Below are 24,737 nucleotides of genomic sequence, written 5' to 3'. Positions count from 1 at the left end.
AATACACGCTTCACAGCTTGCCAATGTGACAACCGCGGGCTGTGCATGAATCTGCTCAACTGAGAGACTGCATACTGAATATCTGGCCGTGTAGTACACAAGTAAATAAGGCACCCAACAGCTTGAGCACATGTAGTGGCATCAAAGGAAATACTGTCATCTTGTAGTGACAGTTTCATCCCTGGCTCCATAGGAGTGCTAATAGGCTTGCAATCCTGAAATTTAAACTTCTCCAGAAGTTTAGCAACATACCGAGATTGCAACCACCCAATGCCTCTGTTATCCTGCACAAACTGTATGCCCAAATAGTAGTGTACAAGCCCCAAATCAGACATGTCAAATGTCTGTTGCAGTATCTCTTTAAAAGCTGCAATTTTGTCATCATTTGATCCCATGAGCAAGAGATCATCTACATAAAGACTGATGACCAGCAGATCTGTCTCTTCTTTCTTTACATACAAAGTGGCTTCTGATGGACTATTCACAAATCCTTGAGTGAGTAGGAAAGCATCTATCTTTGCATACCAAGCTCGTGGAGCTTGTTTCAAACCATACAAGGCCTTTTTCAGCCTGCATACTTTCCCTTCATGACCATGTTCTGCAAAACCCATGGGCTGATATACATAAACTTCCTCTTCGAGGTCCCCATGTAGGAATGCAGTCTTTATGTCCAACTGGTGAACAACCCAACCACGATGTGCAATGACACTAAGTGTCGACATACGGGATGTAGGAGCAAATGTCTCCTCATAATCAATGCCCTTCTTCTGTGCATAGTCCTTTGCAACTAGACGGCGGGCTTTGTACCTGTCAATGGATCCATCTGCATGTCTTTTCAACCTATAGACCCACTTAGTACCAATTGCTTTCTTGCCTTTGGGCAGATCAACCAAATCCCATGTTTGATTCCTTTTAATAGAATCAAGCTCATCCTGCATGGCTTTGTTCCAATGCACATTGTCTCGTGCATCCACAAATGAATCAGGCTCATCATCATCCTGTAAACTGGCTGCCATAACCAGATTCAAATCCATGATGTGAGCATGCTCATTGGTCCGTGTCTCCCTACGAGTACGACCAGCAAGAGGACCCTCTAGATGGCTGTCCTGTAATGTCCTCAAATACCATCTAGGTATGTGTCTAACCTGTGGTGCCTGCTGCTCCATATTTGGTTCAGCTTCTGGCTCAATTTGCTGTTGAATTTCTGCACCACCTTCATCATTTGCTGGCTGTCCTGTACCCTCATGAGTTGGATCACCAATTGTGGCATGAAACTCCATAGGTAGTAGACCTTCAAACACATCATTTTCAGCCTGATTTGCATCATAACCAGCCATGGATATTTCTGATTTTTCATCAAAAATCACATCCCGACTAGTGAATATCTTCCTGGATAGTGGGTCATATAACCGGTAGCCCTTGCTCTCACGGCTATACCCAACAAAAATGCATTTTGTGGCTTTATCATCCAACTTCCTCCTCAACTCTTTGGGTATGTGTGCATATGCAAGACACCCAAAGATACGGAAATGTGATACTGAAGGCTTGCGGCCATGCCAAGTCTCAAAAGGAGTAATGGAAACCAATGCCTTTGTGGGACATCGATTCAAAATATGACAAGCACACACGACAGCTTCCACCCAAAAGATATGTGGTAGTCTCTTTGCCTTTAGCATACATCTAGCCATCTCCATGAGTGATCGATTCTTCCTTTCTGCAACCCCATTCTGCTGTGGAGTATAAGGAGTAGTATACTGATGTTTTATACCTCTACTCTCAAGAAAGGAATTCAACATGTGTGACATATATTCCCCCCCTCGGTCAGAACGGAGAGTCTTAACCTTGCATCCTGACTCTGTCTCAGCAAGTGCTACAAAGGCCAAAAATGCATCATATACCTGTGATTTTTGTGTCAAAGGATAGACCTAGCATATACGAGAGAAGTCATCAATAAATGTTGCAAAATAGAAGCAACCACCTAATGACTTCGTCTGCATGGGACCACAAAGATCACTGTGTATAAGCTGCAACTTTGCAGTTGCTCGTAGAGCCTGATCATGTGGGAAGGATAACCTATGCATTTTTCCCAAAATACATCCTTCACAAATGTGATCTGGAGGCTTCTCCATGAGAGGTAGATCTGTAAACATGTTATGTCGCTGCATAAGCATAAGACTATCAAAATTTACATGCCCCATGCGAGCATGCCATAACTCTGTATCAACCATAGCTGGAGTAAGAGTGAATGCATTATAAGCAAACTGATCCACTGGCTGAAATGCATCCAACTGATAAAGTCCATGACATAATGTACCAGTAAGCATCAAGATCAAAGCATTAGCTTTGTCTCTGACCATGCATTTATCATCATCAAAGTGGACTTGCATACCACAATGTGCTAAAGAAGAAACGGACAACAAATTCTTCTTTATCCCTGGTATATATAAGGCATCTGTAAGGCAGAGAATGGAGCCATCAATGGCTGTGAGCTGAATCTCCCCAATGCCACAAACTGGATATGAAGCATTGTTGGCACACTGAACAATTTTGCCAACAGGGGCAGGGCCTACATGACAAAACAAATCCCTGCGAGACGTGATATGCTTTGAGGCACCACTATCAAAATACCAAGTACATGCATGCTCTGTCATACTGAGTGCCTGTGAAGACCAAGAGGCATCATAGCTGCATGTATAGAAACAGTAATCCCTGTCCTCAACAAAAGAAGCAGTCTTTGGAAGAGCTTTAGAGGCATCATTTACAGACATCCCAGCTTTCTTTGCCTTCTCTTTGGCAATCCTCTTTCTACATTCTGTGATGTAGTGACCTGGCTTCTTACAGTAATGACATTTGCCCTTCTTCTTGGGCTGTCCATCACCTTTCTTGGTATCCTAAGATGAACCACCAGCACCTGAATTCTGATTTGAACTCTTTGGCTGAGTTTTTCCTTTCCCCTTTTGACTTGTAGTAAATGCTTGTTCAGCACTTGTGTTCATATTCATATTCTTCCTCATTTGCTCTTCTTGTAGCAAGAGAGCAACAAGTTCCTGATACTTAAGGGGTTCAACAGCATTCCTCATGCTGAGGTTCAAAGAGGTATGAAACGCCAAGTAAGATCTTGGCAAAGAGTGCAAGATGGTGGACACAAGCTGTGTCTCAGGAATAATCTCATCCACATTGATGAGTTGCTCTCTCAAATCATGCAGCTTGTTTAAGTGGCTAGACATATCATCTCCTTCATGCATTTTCTGATTTTCAAGCTCTCTCTTAAAAAACAAGATTCGAGCCTCATTACGAGCAGCATACATCTGCTCCAAAGTCACCCATGCATTCTGTGAAGAGCCAGCTGAATGAATATGAGGTATAATAGACCTCTGTACTGACAATGCAATGAGTGACAGAGCTTGTGCATCCCTAGCATCCCGTGTCTTCTGAGCATTTGTTCTTTGAACAGGCAATGGCTGCCCTGGAGCCTGTACCTGTTGTCCTCGTCCACGAGCACCCCCTTGGGGAGGAGTCTTTGGAGCCAATGGACCTGGACGTGGTTCATCACCACTAACAAAATCCCAAAGACCTTTTGCCACAAGCACATTTTTCAGCATAAAACTCCACAAGGAGTAGTTCGTGCCGTCCAATTTGTCTTCCTTAGACAAATACGTAAATACATCACTCTGCTGTTGATTTGCCATTATGCCTATGCACAATGTTGTACTTGTGTATCAAAAAACCCAATAGCAAGAACCCTGAAAGCAATTGTACTCCACTGAATACAGTTCACCCAAATATGCCTGCACTCTCAATCCTCTGAATGTGCAGCTCAATGCACCAATGACTGAGTAGAGCAGCAAAAATGGCTTACACAATGCCAAAATGCCCCAAAAATGCCCAAAATTACTGCACCCAAAAACTTGCAAAAAACCTGTAGATTTCTTTGCAAGAAAGTCTGCCTGTAGTGCCTGTAGATTTTCACAGAGAAATAGAAATGCCCGAAAATCAAAATTTGTAATGCTTACCACAGTTGTACTGAGTAGGTTGTGGTACCAAATGAACAAGAACAGTTGACTGTACTGTGCAGGTACAGTCGACTGGTACTGTATGGAAGTAGTACTGAAGCAGGTACAGTACGGAAGCAAGAGGTAAATGCAGTCGAATGCACTGCAGGTACTGTTGACTGGTACAGAACAGGTACGGAACTCTGTTTGCTGCTGGTCGCCTGTACTGACAGTTGTACGGCTGTCTGCGCAGGTGTGTACAGAGTAGTGTACGGGAGCAGGGCGACCACAGTACAGTATGGTACTGAAACAGTCGACTGTATTAGTACCAAATGAAGGCGGTGCTGAGACAGGTGCAAAGGCGGCACTGACAGGTGCAGTACTGTACTGAAGGTTGCTGTCGGTGAACTGGTACGGAAGCTGCAGTGTACCTGCTGAAGGCGACGCTGATTGTGTACGGGCAGGTACTGATGTACGGGCTGGACAGAACCTGAAGGCGGCAGTGTACGGGCAGGGCAAGGGCAGGCCAACGATGCTTTGATACCAAATGAAGGCCTTTGGAGTGTTAGGGTTAGGGTTTGGAGGTGCTGCAAGTACAAGCGTGGGAAGCAGAGAGAGAGAACACGACTCTGTGTATTCAGAAGATAAAATGTGAAGCCATTTACATAGCTTTTATACTATAGTATACAAAAAGTTGAGTCATTGACACTCCGTGTTCTCTTTGGTTTTACGTTGAATAGGTGGATCCTACACGTGTCTAAGCTCGTCCCAGATCCTACCACCATTGATGAGACAGAGCAACGGTTGAGAGATGAGCAGGACGACTTGCTCTAAGTTGTTGATCCGAATCAAACCTTTGTGGTAGAGACGGATGTTAGTAATGATGTAGTAGGAGCAGTCCTCTTACAAGGGGGGAAACCTATTACTTTTGAAAGTAAAAAGTTAGATAGAGCTCAACAAAATTATTCCGCTTATGAAAGGGAGTTATATGCTATTATTTATGCCTTAAAGAAGTGGAGGCATTATTTATATGGTGCCAGATTTGAGATAGTCTTTGATCATGAGAGTATTAAATGGCTATCTAGTCAAAAAGAGTTGAAAGGATGCAAAGCTCGATGGATAGGGTTGCTTCAAGAATTCGACTTTCAACTAACATATAGAAAAGGACGTTACTATGTGGGAGCCGATTCATTGAGTCGCATGTCCATGGTTAACGAGTTGAGTTTTACTCAAATTAAGAGTGATTTTTTGGAATCACTTAAGGGGACGTACGTTGATGATCCGCCGTATGTCTACGTGTGGAGTGTCATAGAGAAGAGGAATCCCTTGTCTATAAATAAAGAAAGCCCCGTTCACGAGATAGACACTTCCACCTAGCAGTAAGTCTCGAGAGATGTCTCAAGGAGACATGTCACTTACGAGCGATGAAAGAAATCGTTGGAAGAAATTTTCCATCGATAATGGTTACCTACTTTATAAAGGTAGAGTGTGTATACCTTTGGACTCAGCCATTAGGCGTCGAATTTTATATGAATGTCATGATAGTCCGAGTGCTGGTCATCTTGGAATACAGAAGATATATGCACTAGTTAAGAGACAATTTTATTGGTCTGGCTTAAGTAAGGACGTCCAAGACTATGTCTTAAAATGCCAAAAGTGCCAAGTCAATAAAGCAGAATGCCTAAACGTAGGTGGTTTCCTAAGTCCACTAGAGATCCCAAATGGCAAGCGGGAGAGTATTTCCATGGACTTTATAGTTGGACTACCTAAAACGAACAGAGGCCACAATTCGGTTTGGGTAGTCGTGGATACGTTCACTAAAATGTGTTGGTTTATTCCGACAAAAACGACAGTGACTACGCCTTAGTTAGCAAGGCTATTCATTGAAAATATCTATCGACTATATGGCTTACCAGCCGATATAGTTAGTGATAGAGGTACAAAGTTTAACAGTCACTTTTGGCGTGTTGTGTTCAAGAGATTGACACCATGCTAAGTATAAGTACGACTGATCATCCTCAAAGTGATTCTCAAACCGAGAGAGTTAACCAAGTCTTGGACGATATGCTACGAGCATATGTAAGTAAAAAGCAAACCAATTGGAAAGAATATTTATCCATATTGGAGTTTTCTTATAATAGTGTCAAACATTCAACCACGGGATTTAGTCCATTTATATTGATGTATGGTTTTCAACCACAAGCTTCAGTGGCCGTTGGACTCGAGAAAGAAAAGATACAAAAAGTTAAAGATTTTCTTCAAGATCTCCAAGAGATGACGAAGATCGCAAAAGACAATGTTAAGAGAGCACATGACCATGCTAAACATTATGCGGACAAAGATCGTAGGCAAATTATCTTTGAGGAAGGTAATAAAGTGTTTTAAAGGTTCCCGCACACTCCGAATCTTCGAAAACGGAAAGAAGTCTGAAGTATTGTGGTCCATTTACAATACTTAAAAAAGTAGGTAGTGTTGCTTATAAGTTAGCTTTACTAGAAAGCTCTAAAGTTCATCTAATTTTTCATGTCAGTAGATTGAAAAAGAAGTTGGGTGATGACGATAATCTCGTCAATCAAGAGATCCTAGTAGAACTTATTGAGCCCTCATCCTTACCACATGAACCAAAAAAAGTCTTGGATTTCCAAGAGAGAAGAACTCGACACTCTGTATGATGGGAGTGTTTAGTCGAGTGGAAGGATAGACCGGAAGAAGATTCTACTTGGAAAAAGGTAAGCACACTCAGAAAGAGGTTTCCGAATTTTGTTTTCGATGACGAAAACTCTTCTTAAGGGGAGAGTAATGTCATGACAACAAAACGGAAGCCTGGAGAGCTCGATCATCCGAGCAAGGCACGGGCAAGGTTCAGGGGAGCCAAGAGGCCGGTTACAGACTCTAGGATGACCGGGCACTAATAACGTGTCTGGGCACGTGTGAAGAGCACTATGCTATTAAAAGAACTGTCAGAATACGCAGCGGAGATGATGACCAGATCTGGGAACACGAGCAAAACGCAATGTAGAAAATAACAGCACAAGAGAGTGAGAGATAGAGGCGTGTAACTCTGCTCTATATACACAAGAAAGAATCCCGGAATGATACAATGTGGCAAGGGGGATGTGGGGCCATTTTATATGGCCCCAGCACTGCAGTCGGCCTGCTCTAGGACAGCCGATAGGTGCATGAACTCCACGACCAGTCCCAACATCCAGTCGGTCAGGTGTGAACAGTCGGCCAGCATGGGAACAAGTCCACGACCTGTGCAAGTACAATTGGCTACCTCCAGTAGGCATACAGCTACAGTCGGCCAACAACTAAGACCTCTTGCCACCACAGGGCTTCCACCCAAGCCACAGAAAATGGGAAAAAATGGGGAAAAATGCAGGGAGTGAGGAAAAATGAGAAAACACCTACAAGGGCGGGCACACCCACAACAAAGGTCCTGGTGTCTATAGAAAAGACAAGAGATGACTTCTAACACCCCCTCTCAGCTCCTGGCTGTGAAACCAACCACAGGGAGCTGGGGTGCCGCCTGAGCAAATCCTGAGATAGCGCCTTCGTGAAGAGGTCCACCGTACTGTCCTCTGTCGAACAGAACTATAGCAAGATGTCATCAGCAACGATCTGTTCACGAACAAAGTGCCTCAAACTGACCATGGGTTTCTCTAGTGGAAGCCCAATCCTGCAATGCAACCTCTGCATCCTCACCACCTCACAAGCAGCATCACAAACAGCCCGGTACTCTGCCTCTGTCGTCGACAAGGCAAAAGATGACTACCTCTTACTGCTCCGTAAAACTGCTCCTGGGCTTGAAGTAGATCTCCTCGTGTCCGAATCTCCTCCCCAAATTGAGTCACTTCAACCGTGGAGTCGGACTCCATCAATCAATCCCCCTCCTGTGTAAAAGAGTCCATGATCCTTCGCATGCCGTAGAAACCATAGGATACGCAATCCTGCTTCCCAAAGAGTCATCTGCAACCATGAGCTCAACTGCCTCACCAGGAAGCTCCCGTCCAATCTGGTGTCCATGAACCAGATCAATGAACCATTTTGCTTCCGAGTCAAAGAGGCATCACACTGCTCACAAGGATCAACACTTGTTACGGTGCAAAGCTTAGTCTTGGAAACCTGCTGAAGACCACGTAAGGCCTTTTGAAACCTGTCAACCACCCCCTCTGAATCCGGAACCACAAAGCCTGGAGTATGCACCTCCTTCTACAAGTAATCAATTGCCACGTTCTTGGCTTTCTGAAAGGTCCCCGTGGAAAGAACATCCTCATCTATAGGAGTTTCTTTGTCACGAATACTACGAGACATCAGAGCATAAGTTACCTGTTCAGTTTCCTCTGACTGACGAACACAAGAACTCCCAACATCAGTACTGGAAAGTTCTTGCCAACTGTTGCCATCAACTAGCAAGCTATCCACCATCTGGTCCCGGAAAGCTTGCACCTGCAGCGTATCCACACTTAAGTGGCCATTACCAGACTGCCACTTATCACAAACCTGAGGACCTGGGAGGAGAGTGCTAATGAAAGCTTGTAAACTCCATTCTCCACTCCACCTGGCCTGTTGCTTTGTCCCGGAGAGCAACAAAATGCTCATCAAACTCCACCCGTACGCTAGTCTTGCAAACCTGATGCACTGACAAACAGATGAAAACCAAGTGACAGAACATACAACACGTGGGAGGAATGCTTCCCCCCTCTGCCATTGGGAACTATCTCCATCTTGCCCTCACTGTGAACTGGGATAGTGGATGTATCCCCAGTAAGAATGTGACCAGAATACCTGCAGAGATCCTGTAAATCTGAACGGGAAGGAGTCATGTGCCTGGAAGCACCACTGTCTAGAATCCACTCCCGAGTATCCGTTGTGGAGAATCCTCCAGCCTCCTCCTTGCCTGAAGAAAATGAAACATCGGTGTCCATCACCTCCAGGTGCACAAAAGTCGGAGTCTTCATGATTGCTCCTGAGGAATCTTCACCCTTCTCGGTCTTCCGCTTGGGATATTGTCTCCAATAGTGGCCTTTCTCGCCACAATCATTATAGGTCCTCTCTGCCTTTAGTTTCTCGTGGTCAGTAACGGACTTCTCCTCAGAAGACTTCTCCGATGAAGCCTTCCCTTTGCCCGTGTTACGGCCTTTCGACCGTTGGCCAGTTAAGGCCTCCGAACCTCCACCCTGAGGAGGGTTCGTGAATCGTTCCTCCTGGTCCAAGACCCGAGTAAAATGCTGAGTACTGAGAGGGCAAATGCGACAGCAACGTTATGGCCATGTCCTCTGACGATATCTCCTTCCCAGCTTGAAGAACTTCCTGTTGAAGAGCCTATAGCTTGTTAATATGCTCCCGCATCGTCAACGACTTTGCAGGGCTCATAACCCGCATCTGTACTTCCAATGAAATCCTCTTCATGGGCGATACCCTGTTGTAAAGAGGGGCCAAATGCTGCCATATACCTCTGGCCAGCGTCATATGCTTTACATGATTGATTACCTGCGGTGTGCAGTTGAGGAAGATAAACGAATGGACCTTGGCGCTGACACGATCCCACATCTGTGCCTGTGCCTCCCGGTCCTTTCGGATCGACGGTAACTCCCCTCCCTCTACTTCCGGCCGTGGAACCCCAACAACGACGAAATCAACGAGGTCGTAAGACTCCTGAACAGATTCCATCGTAACCTTCCATATGCCGTAGTTGTTCCTGTTCAACTGACGGTCCACCGGGAACGTGGGGAGTGTAGGGATCTTCACATGCCTCTCGGCCATCTCTAACAGATTTGCCATTGCGGGGATGCACTCTGAAAAATGGTGGGTGGGTGGGAACAAAGAAGAACTTACACTTGCAAGTGGCTGTCCAGCAAATCAGCCCGCCATCCTCTTGCTTTTCCTCTTCCCGAACAGTCCCGAACAGTCCACCAATCAGCAACACCCTCTTGCTCACACAAATCCCAAGAACTATCTAGAGCCTAGGCTTTGATACCATGTCAGAATACGCAGCAGAGATGACGACTAAATCTGGGAACACGAGCAAAACGCAATGCAGAAAATAACAGCACAAGAGAGTGAGAGATAGAGGCGTGTAACTCTGCTCTATCTATATACACAAGGAAGAATCCCGGAATGATACAATGTGGCAAGGGGGCTGTGGGGCCATTTTATATGGCCCCAGCACTGCAGTCGGCCTGCTCTAGGACAGCCGACAGGTGCATGAACTCCACGACCAGCCCCAACACCCAGTCGGCCAGGTGTGAACAGTCGGCCAGCATGGGACCAAGTCCACGACCTCTGCAAGTACAGTAGGCATACAGCTACAGTCGGCCAACAACTAAGACCTCTTGCCACCACAGGGCTTCCACCCAAGCCACAGAAAAATGGGAAAAAATACGGGGAGTGAGGAAAAATGAGAAAACACCTACAAGGGCGGGCACACCCACAACAAAGGCCCTGGTGTCTACAGAAAAGACAGAAGATGACTTCTAACAGGAACTCAGGAACTGGGGTTTGCTTTTGGCATGGTTGGGTGGAGAAGAAGGAGCTCTCAGTCCTAGTCTCAAGAGGAGGTCACCTGCATAAGGGTGTCTCAATAGCCTATCCTCCGAGGACAAAGACAAATCTGATGACATGTTCTCCGGTGTGCGTCCATGACATCAGACACCGAAGATACTCCACCCAATGCAAACGGCATGTGAGAAGAGTCCCCAGAAACTGAAGCAACCACCATTGAAGCCAAAAATTCTCCACTGAGTGCAATTGACAAGTGTGAAGACACTTCCTTAGAGATTGGTTGAAAACTTTCTCTATTCGTACCTGTGGCGTGATGCAATGAAGCACCTTGGATCACGGGGTACCCAAGAAATGAAAACAGCTAAGATGCGTGCGCACATGCATCTCTTGCACTCTTATCTCTCCCAGTACCGAAGAAGCCTCCTCGAATTACTCCTCTAGTTCTAAAAAAGCCTTCTCCTTGGATTTCTCCTCCAAGGTCTTCAGACAATCCTTTGCAATGTGCTCAGTGGAGTCACAATTAAAGCATTGTCTAGCAGCCAGCATGGGGTGCACTCTTCAGGGGTGTGGCGATTCACCGAGGCTCCCGCACTTGCCTTGTCCATACCATCCTTGGCCTTACGTTAGCTTTCCTTGTCTTTGCCTTTCTGCTACCTCTGTTGTTGAGTCCCACACTTGGAACTCTCTTGCATCTCGAGGGTTGTAGCACATCTGAAAGATCATAGAGTGAATGTGCATGAATGCATGTAAAGATAGTTTCAAACCATCCACAAATCGATTAACCTACTTTGACCACCAATAGACGGTTCTAAGGAGCATGAGCAAAAAGCTTTTAGAAACGAGCAAGATAGTTAGCTAACGATTTGTCATGTTTTTGTTTAAAACGCTCCAACTATTTCTTCAATTCACACTACTCGTAATCCTCAGGAGTCAATTGCTTCAAGATTGCCTTGCGATAATCATCCCAACAAGTCACGGAGTGGTGCCTAAGGTGCGGTTGAAAAATATTTGAACCTCTTGTTGTTGTCATCTGGCAAAGAGCCGATTGGTTACGACTTCTTCTTTCATCTTCTCGTTGAACTTGGGTGGCTTCAGAAGCTTCAATACCCGAGCTTGTTCCTCACGAGGCTTGGAGGAAGAACTCGGCAAACCGGTAGTCCTTTGACGTGGAGCTAGTAAAGGCGAGAAGAAACTATCTTGTTAGGACCTTTAAGAGCCTTGGAGAAGGAATTCTACTTTCTCAACACAAAAATTAGAGCATAACATATACTTGCACAAATTAAAAGCATAAACCTTAATAAACTAAGAAAAATAGAGAATAGAGTAGAGGTCACCGTCAACACAAGGGGGTTGAATCTCCCCCGGGATGAGTGTGGCACTCACCCATATTTATATATATAAGAAAAAAACTTGCTTTTTTAAACAGATAATTTCCAAAAATAAAGTAGAAGTGCTTTTTAAGTTTATGAGCGTAAAAGCTCTACAAAAATATAGCAAGCATTAATATAAAGTCTTGGGCCTACCAAAAGTATAAAATACTATTTGGTATGTACAAAGGTATGAGGCCTTAGTCTTACAAAAATATTGATGCCTAAATATGAAACCATAAAAGGTGTTTATATATCTTCTAAAATATCCCATAGTGATCTAACACATGTTCCATCCATGATAACACATAATCCGCCACTCATTCATTGTCTTCATCCAAAATAAATTTAGTCAGTGCACACAGCTTGATTAAACACATTAATCATGGTAGATGAAATATAAGGCGCATCCAAAATAAAATATCATACTAGGCGTGTCCATAGAGGTTACATTCTCTCTTGCTTGGGTTGCAATTGATCTCAATATCTCAATTGCATGGATGATAGGTTGATTCAAGATATTTGATATAAGTGTTGCCTGGGCGTGTAGTGATAGTCTTATGGTTAATGATATACTCAGGTATAAGATGTTCTTCTAATTTTAGCATATGCTATTTTCTTGTTGTTAATTTATCTTTAATATTAGTTTTAAATTAATTAATTATTATTATTTTAGAAGCATATTAAGTGAGACTTTACTTTCAAAAGTTTATATTTTTATGTTTGGAATTACTCTCTTGCTCAAGAAAGAAGTCGTCATTGTCATGGTTGACTCTTGAAAAATAACAACCCTTCATGAAATCTTCAAAAAGCAAACGTTGTCAAAACCTTTGAAATTCTTCTCTTGGTTGATGCTCAATTTACTAAAGGTCTTTCTCTTTGTTTATATTCCTTTGGAAGCTTGTGAGAAAGAAGTATCGAAGAAGCCCGAAATATGAAAATTTCTTAATGTCCAAAGTGAGTGTCTTTGAATCATTGATTTAATTTGCAAAAACCAAACCTTGACAAAACTATGAGACATTGTTGATTTTATAGAGTTTTGATGTTAAGCCTTGCATAAATCTTTTTTTTTTTTTGGTTTTTTTGTGGAAGTTTTACACGGTGTAGTCTTCGAGAATAAATTATTGAAGTTGCCCAAAATTGCCTCGAAAGAATGTAATGTGACCAATCTGCTTGAATCTTTTTCCCTTCTTTCTATCTTGCACCTTTTGTAGTATTCCGAACTCTTAGAAAGCTTGGAAAGAGCCTTCAAAAGCTTTTAAGACTCTTTCAGATAGAAAAGTTTTATGCTTTTTACAAGCCTTTTGAAGCTTTTAGTGATTAAACATGGGGAAATGAAGGTGCTTAAAGCTTTGAATAAAACTTGTTAGATCTTTGTAATATAGGCTTTATATCATAGGCTTAAGTTAATGTAAATTGTAAAGCTGAATGATAAGCTTTTTATAGCTTTAAACTCCAAAGCTTTATTTTGTGTGTTATAAAGCTTATAACAAAGCTTTTTAATTTAAGCTTAATAACAATAAGCTTTTGATGAGGAGTTGAGCTTTCAATTTTTTTCTCTTGTTTTTTAAAAAACAGAGCTTTTTTTGTACAAAGTTTTTTAAAGCTTAAAGCTTTAATATGAAAGCTTTTAAGTAAAAGCTTCAAGCTTTAATATGAAAGCTTTTAAGTAAAAGCTTCAAGCTTTGAAACAAAAGTTAATTACAAAAGCTTAAAGCTTTTTAATAAAGAAAGCTTAAAACTAAGTGTAAACCGGCCAGAACGGGCGGTGAAACAAACACTCGCACATAAAACACTTCAACGCCATTGAGGACCTAGAAAAGGAAAACAAACAGGGGGAGCTAGAGTGCTCCTACAAATAGTACACGGACACCGATTGGCCCCAAAACGCAGTGGCGCCCCTTGCGGTATTTCTTTAATTGATTATAAGAGCTTTGATTACAATATAAGGCTGGGAACTCAGCCGTCACCTTAGAACTCCTGAAGATTGCAAAGAATCTGCATCATGGCTTCAAATCCACACGGCATCCCCAAACAAGTCTAGCCATTGTTCACATCGAAAGATTCTCTCACATTGAGTCTGCATACAGAAGCTTTCTCCCATGATCAGGGCTGCCACAACCATCCATAGCCTCTCACACTATGAACAGCATCACACCCTGACACATCCAGTGCACAGCCTCCCAAACTGTCTCTCAAAAGAGAACTCGTATCACAGCACTGCATACCATACAGTTGACACACCTGTATCAACCTTCTCTACCTTCCAAGGGTACTATCCATCTCTGTCATGGATTCCCTGTCCCATGTCTTGTCAGTAGCAAGGCTGTACCAAACATGTGTCCATTCCTGTACCTTCTGCTTGCATGTGACCTATCTCTTGGAGAAACCCAAAAACATGTTTCCTCGAGAAACCCACGACCTTTTTCCACATGAAACCCTTAGGCCTGTTTCCCTTTGGAACTTCTGTCCTGTTTTCATACACAAACCAAACCATTCACAGCACCATTCAACAACAATGCCAACAATAGCATACATCAAGTTACCTGTTCCCGTTCCCTCATGAAACATATGGCAACATAGAGATGCCCGTATATGTAGGTCCCACTGTTCCTTTCTAGCAAGAGAAAACAATCTGCTCCATGAGCACGCGGCCATGCGAGCTTGCATCACTCCCATGCCAAGAAACATAACCAAATGACCTTGTACTTGCAGCCAAAAACCCAAGCACAGCTGAATTTGCAGCCAAACAAAAACAGCCCATAAACTGTCCTCAAAACAGTCCCGAACCAAAGCATAGAGAAGCTGAAAGTTCCATCAGTTGAACACCATCATCATGATGTCTATGTTCATGAAAAACCAGCCCCTGTCCACCTTTGTGTCAAGAGAAAACAGCCCCCTATCTTCTGCAAAAATACGCCCCTTCCAAAAAGCATCAGTGCTATTGGGCGTTTCATGAAAAGCCCTGTTCTGTCCTGCCCTCTTGTCTTGCAGCCGCCTGCAGTCCAGCACCTGATTCAACGTGAGAGAGAGAGAAAACTTGTGGGTAAACTTGCTGTCTAGCCCTGCACTCCCTCCTACAGTCCACGCCTTTGTGTCCAGCTCTGCCTGTATGGACAGCAGCGCAGCCAGCCAGCTTCTTGCCAAAAGCAAAAGGGAAAGAGAGATTCAATAGGCGCCTGTGTGTACTGTTGCGCAGCAGCCAGACAACCTCCTTCCAAAAGCCATGAGAGAGAGAGGTTCAGTCTGCGCCTGTGCTTTCTGGAGCGCAGCAGCCAGCCAGTCTTCTCTCCCCAAAAAGCATGCGTGTGTGTAATATTCAGGCAGTGTATAATCCAGCAGTCGCCTCCCAAAAAGCACATGCTTCATCAAGAGATAGGCGCCCCTTTTTGCCTGCTAGCCCCTCTTTTTCCCAAAAAGCACACGTGGCCCCAATAATAGCATAAGGGCCACGCCTTCTTTCATGAAGGGCATTATAATGATTTTTAAAGGTTTTTAAAACCTTTTAAGTTAAAATCTTTTTGCCCCCTTCACACTTGGGGTTGTCCACACATGGGCTTCCTTTTTCACTCCAACCTAATGCCATTCACACTGTCCACCATGTCCCCGTGCACACCTGCATATTGTCCAGAGAAAAACACAGGGTCGTGACACTAAGCTCTTGTTGCTAGTTGCTGCAGTGCTCAATGAATTGTTAGCAGTCATCTCCTGTCTGTATATTTACACCAGGGCCTCTGTTGTGGGTGTGCTTGCCCGATTTAGGTGTTTTCTCATTTTTCTCCACTCCATATTTTTCCCTGTTTTTTCCTATTTTTTTGGTGTGGGAGGCTGTCCTGTGGCTCTTGGATGGCCCAGTTGTGATGGCTGACTGCTCCTGCTTCTCCACGACTCACCCTGAGAGCTGGCCGACTGCATATAGCTGGCCGACAAGAGATTGAGCAGGTCGGGTATCACCAGGCTGCTATCAGCTGCTTTTTGGGTTGGCCGATTGGCTCTTAGAGGCCATATAAAATGGCCCCTAGCCCCCACACTGTTTGTATTCAGTATTTCAGGATTCCTAGTGTATATAGCATAGTTACACGCCTCTCTCTCTCTCTCTCTCTCTCTCTCTCTCTCTCTATTGCTATGTTTTTCTGCAGTGTTGCTCGTGTTTACAGATTTTGTCTTCACCTCCGCTGCATATTTTGACATGGTATGAGAGCTCTAGGCTCTTGATAAATCTTGGGAACTGTGTGAGCAAGAGGGGGGCTGTTTTGTTGTTGGTTGGTGGACTGTTTTGGACCATTCGGGAAGAGGAGAAGCAAGAGGAAGGCGGGCTGATTTGCTGGACAGCCACTTACAGGTTTAAGTTCTTCTTTTTTCCCACCCACCCACCCTTTTCAGTTACACCCCCGCAATGGCAGATTTACTTGAGATGGTTGAGAGGCATGTGAAGATCCCGACACTCCCCACGTTCCCAGTGGACCGTCAGTTGGACGGGAACAACCACGACATATGGAAGGTAATGATGGAATCTATTTTGGAGTCTTACGACCTTGCTGATTTCATTGTTGTTGGGATTCCACGGCCGGAGTTAGAGGAAGGGAAGTTACCCTCGATTCGGAAGGAACGTGAGGCACATGCACAGTTATGGGATCGTGTGAATGCTAGGGTCCGTTCTTTCATTTTCCTCAACTGCACACCGCAGGTAATCAATCATATCAAGCATATGACGCTGGCCAGAGGTATATGGTAGCATTTGGCTTCTCTCTATAACAGGGTATCACCCATGAAGAGGATCTCCTTGGAAGTACAGTTGCGGGTGATGAATCCTGCAAAGTCGTCGATGATACGGGAGCACATCAACAAGCTGCAGGCTCTTCAGCAGGAAGTTCTCCAGGCTAGGAAAGAGATATCATCGGAGTATATGGCCATAACGTTGCTGTCACATTTGCCCTCTCAGTACTCAACATTTTACTCTTCATTGATTACCAGAGCACTGGCAGGCTCAGCACCATCACATGGGAGGAGCTCGTGCCCATGGTCTTGGACCAGGAGGAAAGATTCACGAACCTTCACAGGGCGGAGGCTGGGAGGCCTTAACTGGCCAACAGTCGAAAGGCCGTAACAACAAGCGCAAAGGGAGGGCTTCACCGGAGAAGTCTTTTGAGAAGAAGTCCGACTTAGACCACGAGAAACTGAAGGCAGAGAGGACCTGTAATGATTGTGGCGAGAAAGGCCACTATTGGAGGCAGTGTCGCAAGCGGACCTGTAATGATTGTGGCGAGAAAGGCCAGGCAGTGTCCCAAGCGGAGCACCGAGAAGGGTGCAGAATCCTCAGTAGCAACCGTGATGAAGACTACACCGATGTTTCATTTTCTTCGGGCAGGGAGGAGGTTGGAGGACTCTCCGCTACAGATACTCGGGAGTGGATTCTAGACAGTGGTTCTTCCAGGCACATGACTCCTTCGCGTTCGGCTTTACAGGATCTCAACGGTAAAGTTCTGTTTGACGGAGGACAGTGTGGTGGACCTCTTCACGAAGTCTCTATTTCAGGCTTTGCTTCGGTGTGGCACTCCAGCTCCCTGGGGTTGGTTTCACATCCAGAAGCTGAGAGTGGGTGTTAGCAGTCATCTCTTGTTTGTACATTTACACCAGGGCCTCTATTGTGGGTGTGCCTGCCTGGTTTAGGTGTTTTCTCATTTTTTTCCACTTTCCATATTTTTTCCTATTTTTTTTGGTGTGGGAAGTTGTCCTGGGGCTCTTGGATGGCCCAGTTGTGATGGCTGAGTGCTCCTGCTTCTCCATGACTCACCCTGAGAGCTGGCCGACTGGAGATTGAGGAGGTCGGGTATCACCAGGCTGTTGTCGGCTGCTTTTTGGGCTGGCCGACTGGCTCTTAGGGGCCATATAAAATGGCCCCTAGCCCCCACACTGTTTGTATTCAGTATTTCGGAATTCCTATTGTGTTTTCAGATTTTGTCTTATCTCCGCAGCATATTCTGACATGAACAACCAAAAGACGCAATGGGCAACGACTAAGGAGAAAAGTGAGAGAATGGAGGCGGCTGATAGTAATATATAATAATTAAAGAAGTTATTTAAGCTTAGCAAAGCTTATAAAGAAGATTAATTAGCGAGAAAAAGCCGACGGTGCAAAAGAAAAGAAGAAAAATAATAGGTAGCCTGTGGCTATAGTGCAAAAAGGAGGAAAGAATTTCAAAAGAAAGAGAGAGAAATTGCACACGGAATTCTTAGTGCATAGGGGAGAATAGGGGAGGTGAGAAAAATTTCAAAATTTTCTTGAATATGAATTTCTTCTATGTGATGGGTTTAGAAATTCAAAGATTAGAAGATTGAAGCTCTTGTCCATTTGATTATATCCATATGGGTTAATCTTTGAGGGATTTAGAATTAAGGAAGGTGGTTTTACCAGAAGAGGGGTGGTTTTGGTTTGAACAAAGCAGGTTTTTGAAAAAAGTGATAGTGAACTCTAGCCCTTCATCTTATTCTTGATCCAATGGTTCAAATTTTTTTTCCTAAACTATCCAACCTTTGTCCAAAGATTTGTATGCCTTTCTTCTCTTTACTCTTTGGATTTTTAGTGAACTCTTTTTTTTTTGGTCCAAACACTTGTACCCTTGCTCTCTAGCTTTTTGCAAGCCTTTCTTTTATATGTGATATTTCTCCTTTGATTTGTTGAGGCTTTGGTAATTCCCAAAAATTAAACCTTTGGCCTTCTTTGCACTAAGTAAATTGCGTAAACCTTGATTTTTTATTTTTTCTTGAAAAATTCTTCTCCTTGAGTGATTCAAAAATTTTTGATACCACTGTCAAGACTTTTAAGACCCTTGGAGAAGGAATTTCAATTTCTTAATACAAATTAGAGCATAACATATACTTGTACAAATTAAAAGCATAAACTTTAATAAACCAAATAAAATAAACAAGAGAGATGGAGAATAGAGTAGAGATCACCGTCGACACGAGTGGGTTGAATCTCCCCTGGGATGAATGTGATCCTTGTACCACTCACCTATATTTATATGTATTAGAAAAAACTTCAGAGAACTTCCAAAAACAAAGCACAAGTGCTTTTTGAGTTTATAAGTATAAAAGCTCTACAAAAATATAGCAAGCATTAATATTAAGTCTTGTGCCTACCAAAAGTACAAAATACTATTTGGTATGTACAAAGGTATGAGGCCTTAGTCTTACAAAAATATTGATACCTAAATATGAAACCATAAAAGATGTTCACATGTCTTCTAAAATATCCCACAGTGGTCCAACACATGTTCCACCCGTGATTAACACATAATCCGTCACTCATTCATTGTCTTCATCCAACAAAGGTATGAGGCCTTAGTCTTACAAAAATATTGATACCTAAATATGAAACCATAAAAGATGTTCACATGTCTTCTAAAATATCCCACAGTGGTCCAACACATGTTCCACCCGCGATTAACACATAATCCGTCACTCATTCATTGTCTTCATCCAAAATAAATTTAGGCAGTGCACACAACTTGATTAAACACATTAATCCCGACCATATCATACCAATGCACACAGTTGATTAAACATATTAATCATGGTAGATATCATACCAGCGCACACAACTTCATTAAACACTTTAATCCTAGTAGATAAAATAAAAGGTGCATCCAAGATAAAATATCTCGAAATAAAATAATGGGTGTTTTCATAGAGGCTATATGTTTGGAGAATTCGGTGGAGAGGGACTTCGCTAAGGAGACCGTCGGTGACGCAAAATGACGTCTCTCTTGTTGACTACGCACAGGTGTAGAATGATGACTTCTAGACTGGAAGTGAAGCTCATCTAGTACACATCCTTGTTGGCATCCAAAGGAGTGAAAAATATTTCTCTAGAAAGTTTTGCCAGTGTCCTCGGAATCGTCCAACACTTGATCGGAAGCACGAGCCCTTATGGATTCCAGATGTGGAATACTAGGTGCTTGAGGTGCCGACTCCATCCAGTTGAGATCCATTTTAGCCAAGTGTGCGTCCATGGATGCCTTCATGGTGCGAAGCAAATCGGTGAGTTGTGAATCCATGAGAAATATCAAGTTATCAAGGACCGGGTGAGGGATTTAAGCCGTGAGCGTTGAGGTGAGGGTTAAGGGTTTGGTGGGGCAGGAAAGCGCAATATACCCTAATGAAGAGATCAACAATCTTATTTTGTGGCATGTGCGACAATTGCACAAACAACTAACGTGATAGTAGAGTGCCAATTACTACGTGTCTATCACATATCTTTACACATTTTCTTTACCTCAAGCTTTTCACAAGCATTATTAAAATATGTTTTCAATTCCAATGCTTCTTGAGAGAGATTTTGATGGTTGGATGGTCTCTTATATATGGGAAACAGATTTTTATAACAGGTGGGTCAGTCATGCATAAGAGGTCGCTTTGTTTTACACCACAGTCGTCAGCTGCGGAAGGGCATCCTTCTGCATGTGTCCCTCATGAAAGCAAGCAGCAAGATGAGCATCACGATGTTTGCTGCAAAACTCAGCAAGAAATAGAACCCCTCTTCGACATGAACAATGTTGAGAGTGCAGATGAGGCTGAGGCGTTTGATGCTGCCCTGTCACAAGTCATAAGTGAACTTGGAGAAGCTTTGTCTCGTCTTCGGTTTGCTGAAGCAGTTGAAGTCTATGTTTGTGATCAGTATGTCGCCTCCATCAACTCCCTAGAGAAGGCTCATCCCTCTCATCATGATATGGAGCTTCTAGTTGATGGTAACCCTGTAGGTCCCTTGTGAGGCGGCTGCCACTGCAAGACATAATGAATGTGCTGATGACTGAAATGTGGCAATCTTTAATTTTAATAGGGTGATTTTGTTGTGTTCCATGTCATCTCCTCTTTGGAATTTAAAAAACAGTTGTCCTTAGACAATTTAGCTAAGTTTTGACAATGGAGTTTCAATCTCTTCAACCAGAACCCTTACTCTACTCTACCCTTGAATACCCAAGGTTTGGACTTGTTATGTGAAAGATTTGTTGCATGAAGCATTAACTAATATGGAGGCATTAATATGGGGTGGTGGGTGATGTTACATTGCTACACTAGATCTCTCATTAACTATTATGGATGCGTGATGGGGTGGTGGGTGATGTTACATTGTTACACTAGATCTCTGCAAGGATATAAATGCAGCATCTTTTTTATCACCTACTCCTCCAACAAAGCTGTACTCAGCTTTAGACATCTGCCCAGAAATTTGCAGCATCTCTTTTAACCGTATGTCCCAACTCCTCCAACAAAGCTGTACTCAGCTTTAGACATCTGAATAATCAAAAAATGAGAGGGAAACAGAAAATCAAACCTCGAAAAACAGTTCTACTAAAGGGAGAGGGAGGAGATGAAATGTTATTAATATATTTATTTAAATTTCGATTATCTAAACGGCGAGCTCAATAAAGGCATCCCTACTAGAACATCTACCCTACAGGCATGGACCGCTCATCTGCATCTTCTTCATCCGTTTCGCTTGAGGGACTAAGCGAGCCACAGTATGCTCTGGTCTTTGCTTTGCAATTCCGATACTGCTGAGAGTTCCAAGGAGCCGGGAAGGTCGGAGGGAGGTCAAAAAAAGCCAATTTTCCTCCCGAAATCCTCACCGCGAGGGGTCGAAAAAATTGCTAATCTCCTCCCACAACCTCACCCAAACCTATTTTATTTTACGCTCGAACTCGTCTGCTGAAGCCCCATGAAACCTGTCTTCCTCTCTACACATTGCCGTTAAGAGAAAATCCTGTTTTCCCCGTCCGGAGAGCCATCTCGCAATCGACACGAGGAATGCTGGAAAAAGCCTGTTTTCTTTTCTCGCCCGCTAGGTACAGAAAACCCTTACTAGCACTCATACTGTTCACCGGGTAGACCTGAGAAAGCCCCATCTTCCTCTCCTCATGCTTCTGTGCGCCATCTTCTCCATGCGATCGATTGCCGGAAGATAAAGAAAAACTTGTCTCGAGTTGGGCTGCCCTAAACCCTACATGTCTATGTAAAAGGAAAAATCACGCATGGCTGCTAAAGCGGCAAATAAAAATAAATAGAAAAGCATGCACAACTTGATCTCTTTTCCCCTTCTGGACGGGATAACACCATGAATTCAACGAGTACCTGATATTCTTATGCCAAAAAGTCAAAAAGTCGTCGTCGTGCTTAGAAGTTGCGAGCACATGTATGAGGTACACTAACTGAAAGTCATTGTTGTGTGACTTGAATCCTAAATGATCACAAAACTTAGAAGTTGCTTGCCTATACAAGTGAGAATCACGAGTGCTCGAGAACAATTTTGAAGCAAATAAGTACCCAAAACGCTTTTTTTAACTTCCATTAATTAATTAAATAAGTAATAATCTTGGTAAAGAAGTTTTGAAAATTGTTAAAGGTTTAAAGGTCTATTTTATTTTTTAGAAACAAACGTCGAAATGATGATCACCACTATTCTCTCATGCCATGTCCCACAAGTGATTGTGCATGGTGAGCCTTCTGTCGTGATCCAGCTTGACTAGACACTTAAGCCTGAGGCAGAGCACAGTTGCAAGTGATTCGCCCCAGATCCTCTTAGCTCTATCTCGGCTCTCCCAGGTGTCGCATGTGTCTTTCCCCCAGTACCCTATCCTACCCTATGCCTAGTCTGTATGGAGAAGGCACAAACGATGCAGCGGAGGCGGAGAGGCCAGGGATGGTGTGGATGGGGGTGGCGACGTGGTGGTGGAGACCGTGGAGAAGTCGCCAAGCTTTTTGAAGCGGGTACTCACCATGTACGTACACTATATAGCTATTTACTTTCAACATTGAAAGTGCTCATCCTTCACTTTATAAATTTACTCATATGGGAGAATGTCAAGTTTCCATGTGATTATAAATTTAATGGGATTGTGAATGTTCTTTTTTTCTGTTTTCCACTAACACACATATGCTCATAAGAAGCATTTCCATAGTTGAAAGATTAACTTCTTTATCGACTTATGTTGGATCTAGAGATACTTTATGATCAAATTCAATAGAGATTCATCATTTGAATTTACATAGCTGTTTATTATAATGTAGACTTTCACCATTTAGATTATCTAAACGATCTTTGGTTGGTGATTTAGGTAAGTTTACTAACCGATAGTATTCTAGGCAAGATTGTAGGAATATCTATAAGTTAAATCTCCTTTTACTTTTAGTGAGGAAGTAACCTAGTCATTAGAATTACTCTAAGCATTTAAATTTATTTCTGTAGGTTGTTAAATTATTTACATACATCTACAAATAAGATCTTCTTTTCAACATTTACTTGACAGCCCTAAGCGTGGAGAGTCTAGATTATTACAAGCTTGGTAGCCGATTTGCGCATGGTGGTGTCCACAAGTGGCAAGGGAATTGGGTAGCCTATTTGGCTCAATGAACTTGGTGTTGTCAAGCGTGTGGGCTAGAGGTAGGGTGGATTGAATGGGTAGGGTGGTCAAAGACGAGGCATGGAAAGATCTTGTTGATTGTAGGAAGGTCCAGGCTATGGATCGTACCATGGGCTAAACTTACACCCGCCATGGTCCCCCCCTCCAGGAATATAGTTGGATGGCTGTCTTGATGAGGCTCAACGAAGTTCGTGAAAGAACAGTGCCTATGTGTCTTACATAGACAAAGCTCGTGGATATTATAGGTGACGAGCATGGGCAATGGGCAAAAGGTGGGCCGGTGTACAAGTTGTGTCCGGTGAAAACTCCAACACACTGCTTTCTTCGGCACTTTATTATCTACTTTCTTTAACTCTTACACATGGTTTAAGATATGAAATTGATATTTGATATGTAATGAGGCCCACTAATAAGGTGGGTGTGATCAAGGTTGGGGTGTCCATGAGAATGGAAGAATTGAGAACATTGAGTTTGGCTAGGATAGTGGCACTAGACATGGCCGAGTGGATTCAGGTGGTTCTTGAGCCGCTTTGTGAGTAGTTGGTGGCTATTCGGCCCACTTTCTCAAAGCATGGCAATGTTGGCGAAAAGAAGGGAAACATTATAGAGAGTCCAAAACAAAACAAAACAAAAATCGCTACCGTGTTATCGGCTGGACTGCATGGAGAGAGGTTTGGATCGGCATCAAGAGAAAGAAGCATGGATCTGCGTCGCTGAGAGGCAGTGTGGATCTACATGGAGAAAGAGAAGTGTGGATCTACGTGACTGAGAGGTAGTATGGATCTGCATCTAGAGAGAGAAGTGTGGATGTACATGGCTGAGAGGCAGTGGGGATCTACATGGGGAGAGAGAAGTGTGGATGTGCATGGCCGAGAGGCACTGTGGATCTACGTGGACAGAGAAGCGTTGATCTACATGGAGAGAGAGAGAGAAGGGAATGATCTGCATGGAGAGAGAGAGAGAGAGAAAAAATACTCGGCATTGATATGGGGGGGAGCGCGTGGAGGTGAGACATCATTGCCCACAACTAGGAGTGTTCCTCGCCGTTCTACTACCGGTGGACAGAGTGAGAATTTCGCATCTCAGGTCGTGAGCAAGGGAGCGCTTGTGCATCACAGCATGCTCGAGAAAGCAAGAGATTGTGGACATGGCTCGTTGCACCACAGTGAAAAAGAAGGCGACTGTAGGCATTCGCTCCCCTAGAGAGAAACGCGCCTCTTTCCGATTGTACAGAGAGAGGAGAAAAAGGAGCAACACATTCTACACTGGAGCAACACATTCTATGACCCGGTGTAGAGAGTGGAGAGAACTACATTGTCACCGATTTGCTATAGAGGGGGCGAGAGAGAAGGCGTTGTGTGTAACCCCTCAACTTGACCTAGACTTGGTCATGCAAGGTAATATGGGTGGTGATCATTGATATGATACAGCATAGTGTGTCCCCCCCCCCA

The 24,737-nt window shown here is 43.6% G+C and overlaps 1 protein-coding gene across 3 annotated transcripts in view; it reads left to right on the top strand.

The window, feature by feature from the left end:
• Window positions 1–20,886, top strand: part of LOC147603409 (uncharacterized) — a 41,531-nt gene extending 20,645 nt beyond the window's left edge. For 2 of the 3 annotated variants that reach the window (XM_086796918.1, XM_086796919.1), the window contains one exon: window positions 20,254–20,886. In XM_086796918.1, the coding sequence (XP_086653044.1) occupies window positions 20,265–20,636 (372 nt within the window). In that variant the 5' untranslated portion in view covers window positions 20,254–20,264 and the 3' untranslated portion in view covers window positions 20,637–20,886. Of the gene's footprint in view, window positions 1–20,240 lie in introns of all 3 variants that reach the window. The other variant, XM_086796917.1, reaches the window with a different exon arrangement.
• The last annotated feature ends 3,851 nt before the right edge of the window (window positions 20,887–24,737 follow it).

Source organism: Cibotium barometz, chromosome 64 (assembly GCF_041138505.1).
Source record: "Cibotium barometz isolate CiBa-2024 chromosome 64, ASM4113850v1, whole genome shotgun sequence".
Taxonomy (NCBI): domain Eukaryota; kingdom Viridiplantae; phylum Streptophyta; class Polypodiopsida; order Cyatheales; family Cibotiaceae; genus Cibotium; species Cibotium barometz.
Note: the sequence above shows the minus strand (reverse complement) of the source record. Positions and strands in the feature narration are given on the sequence as shown.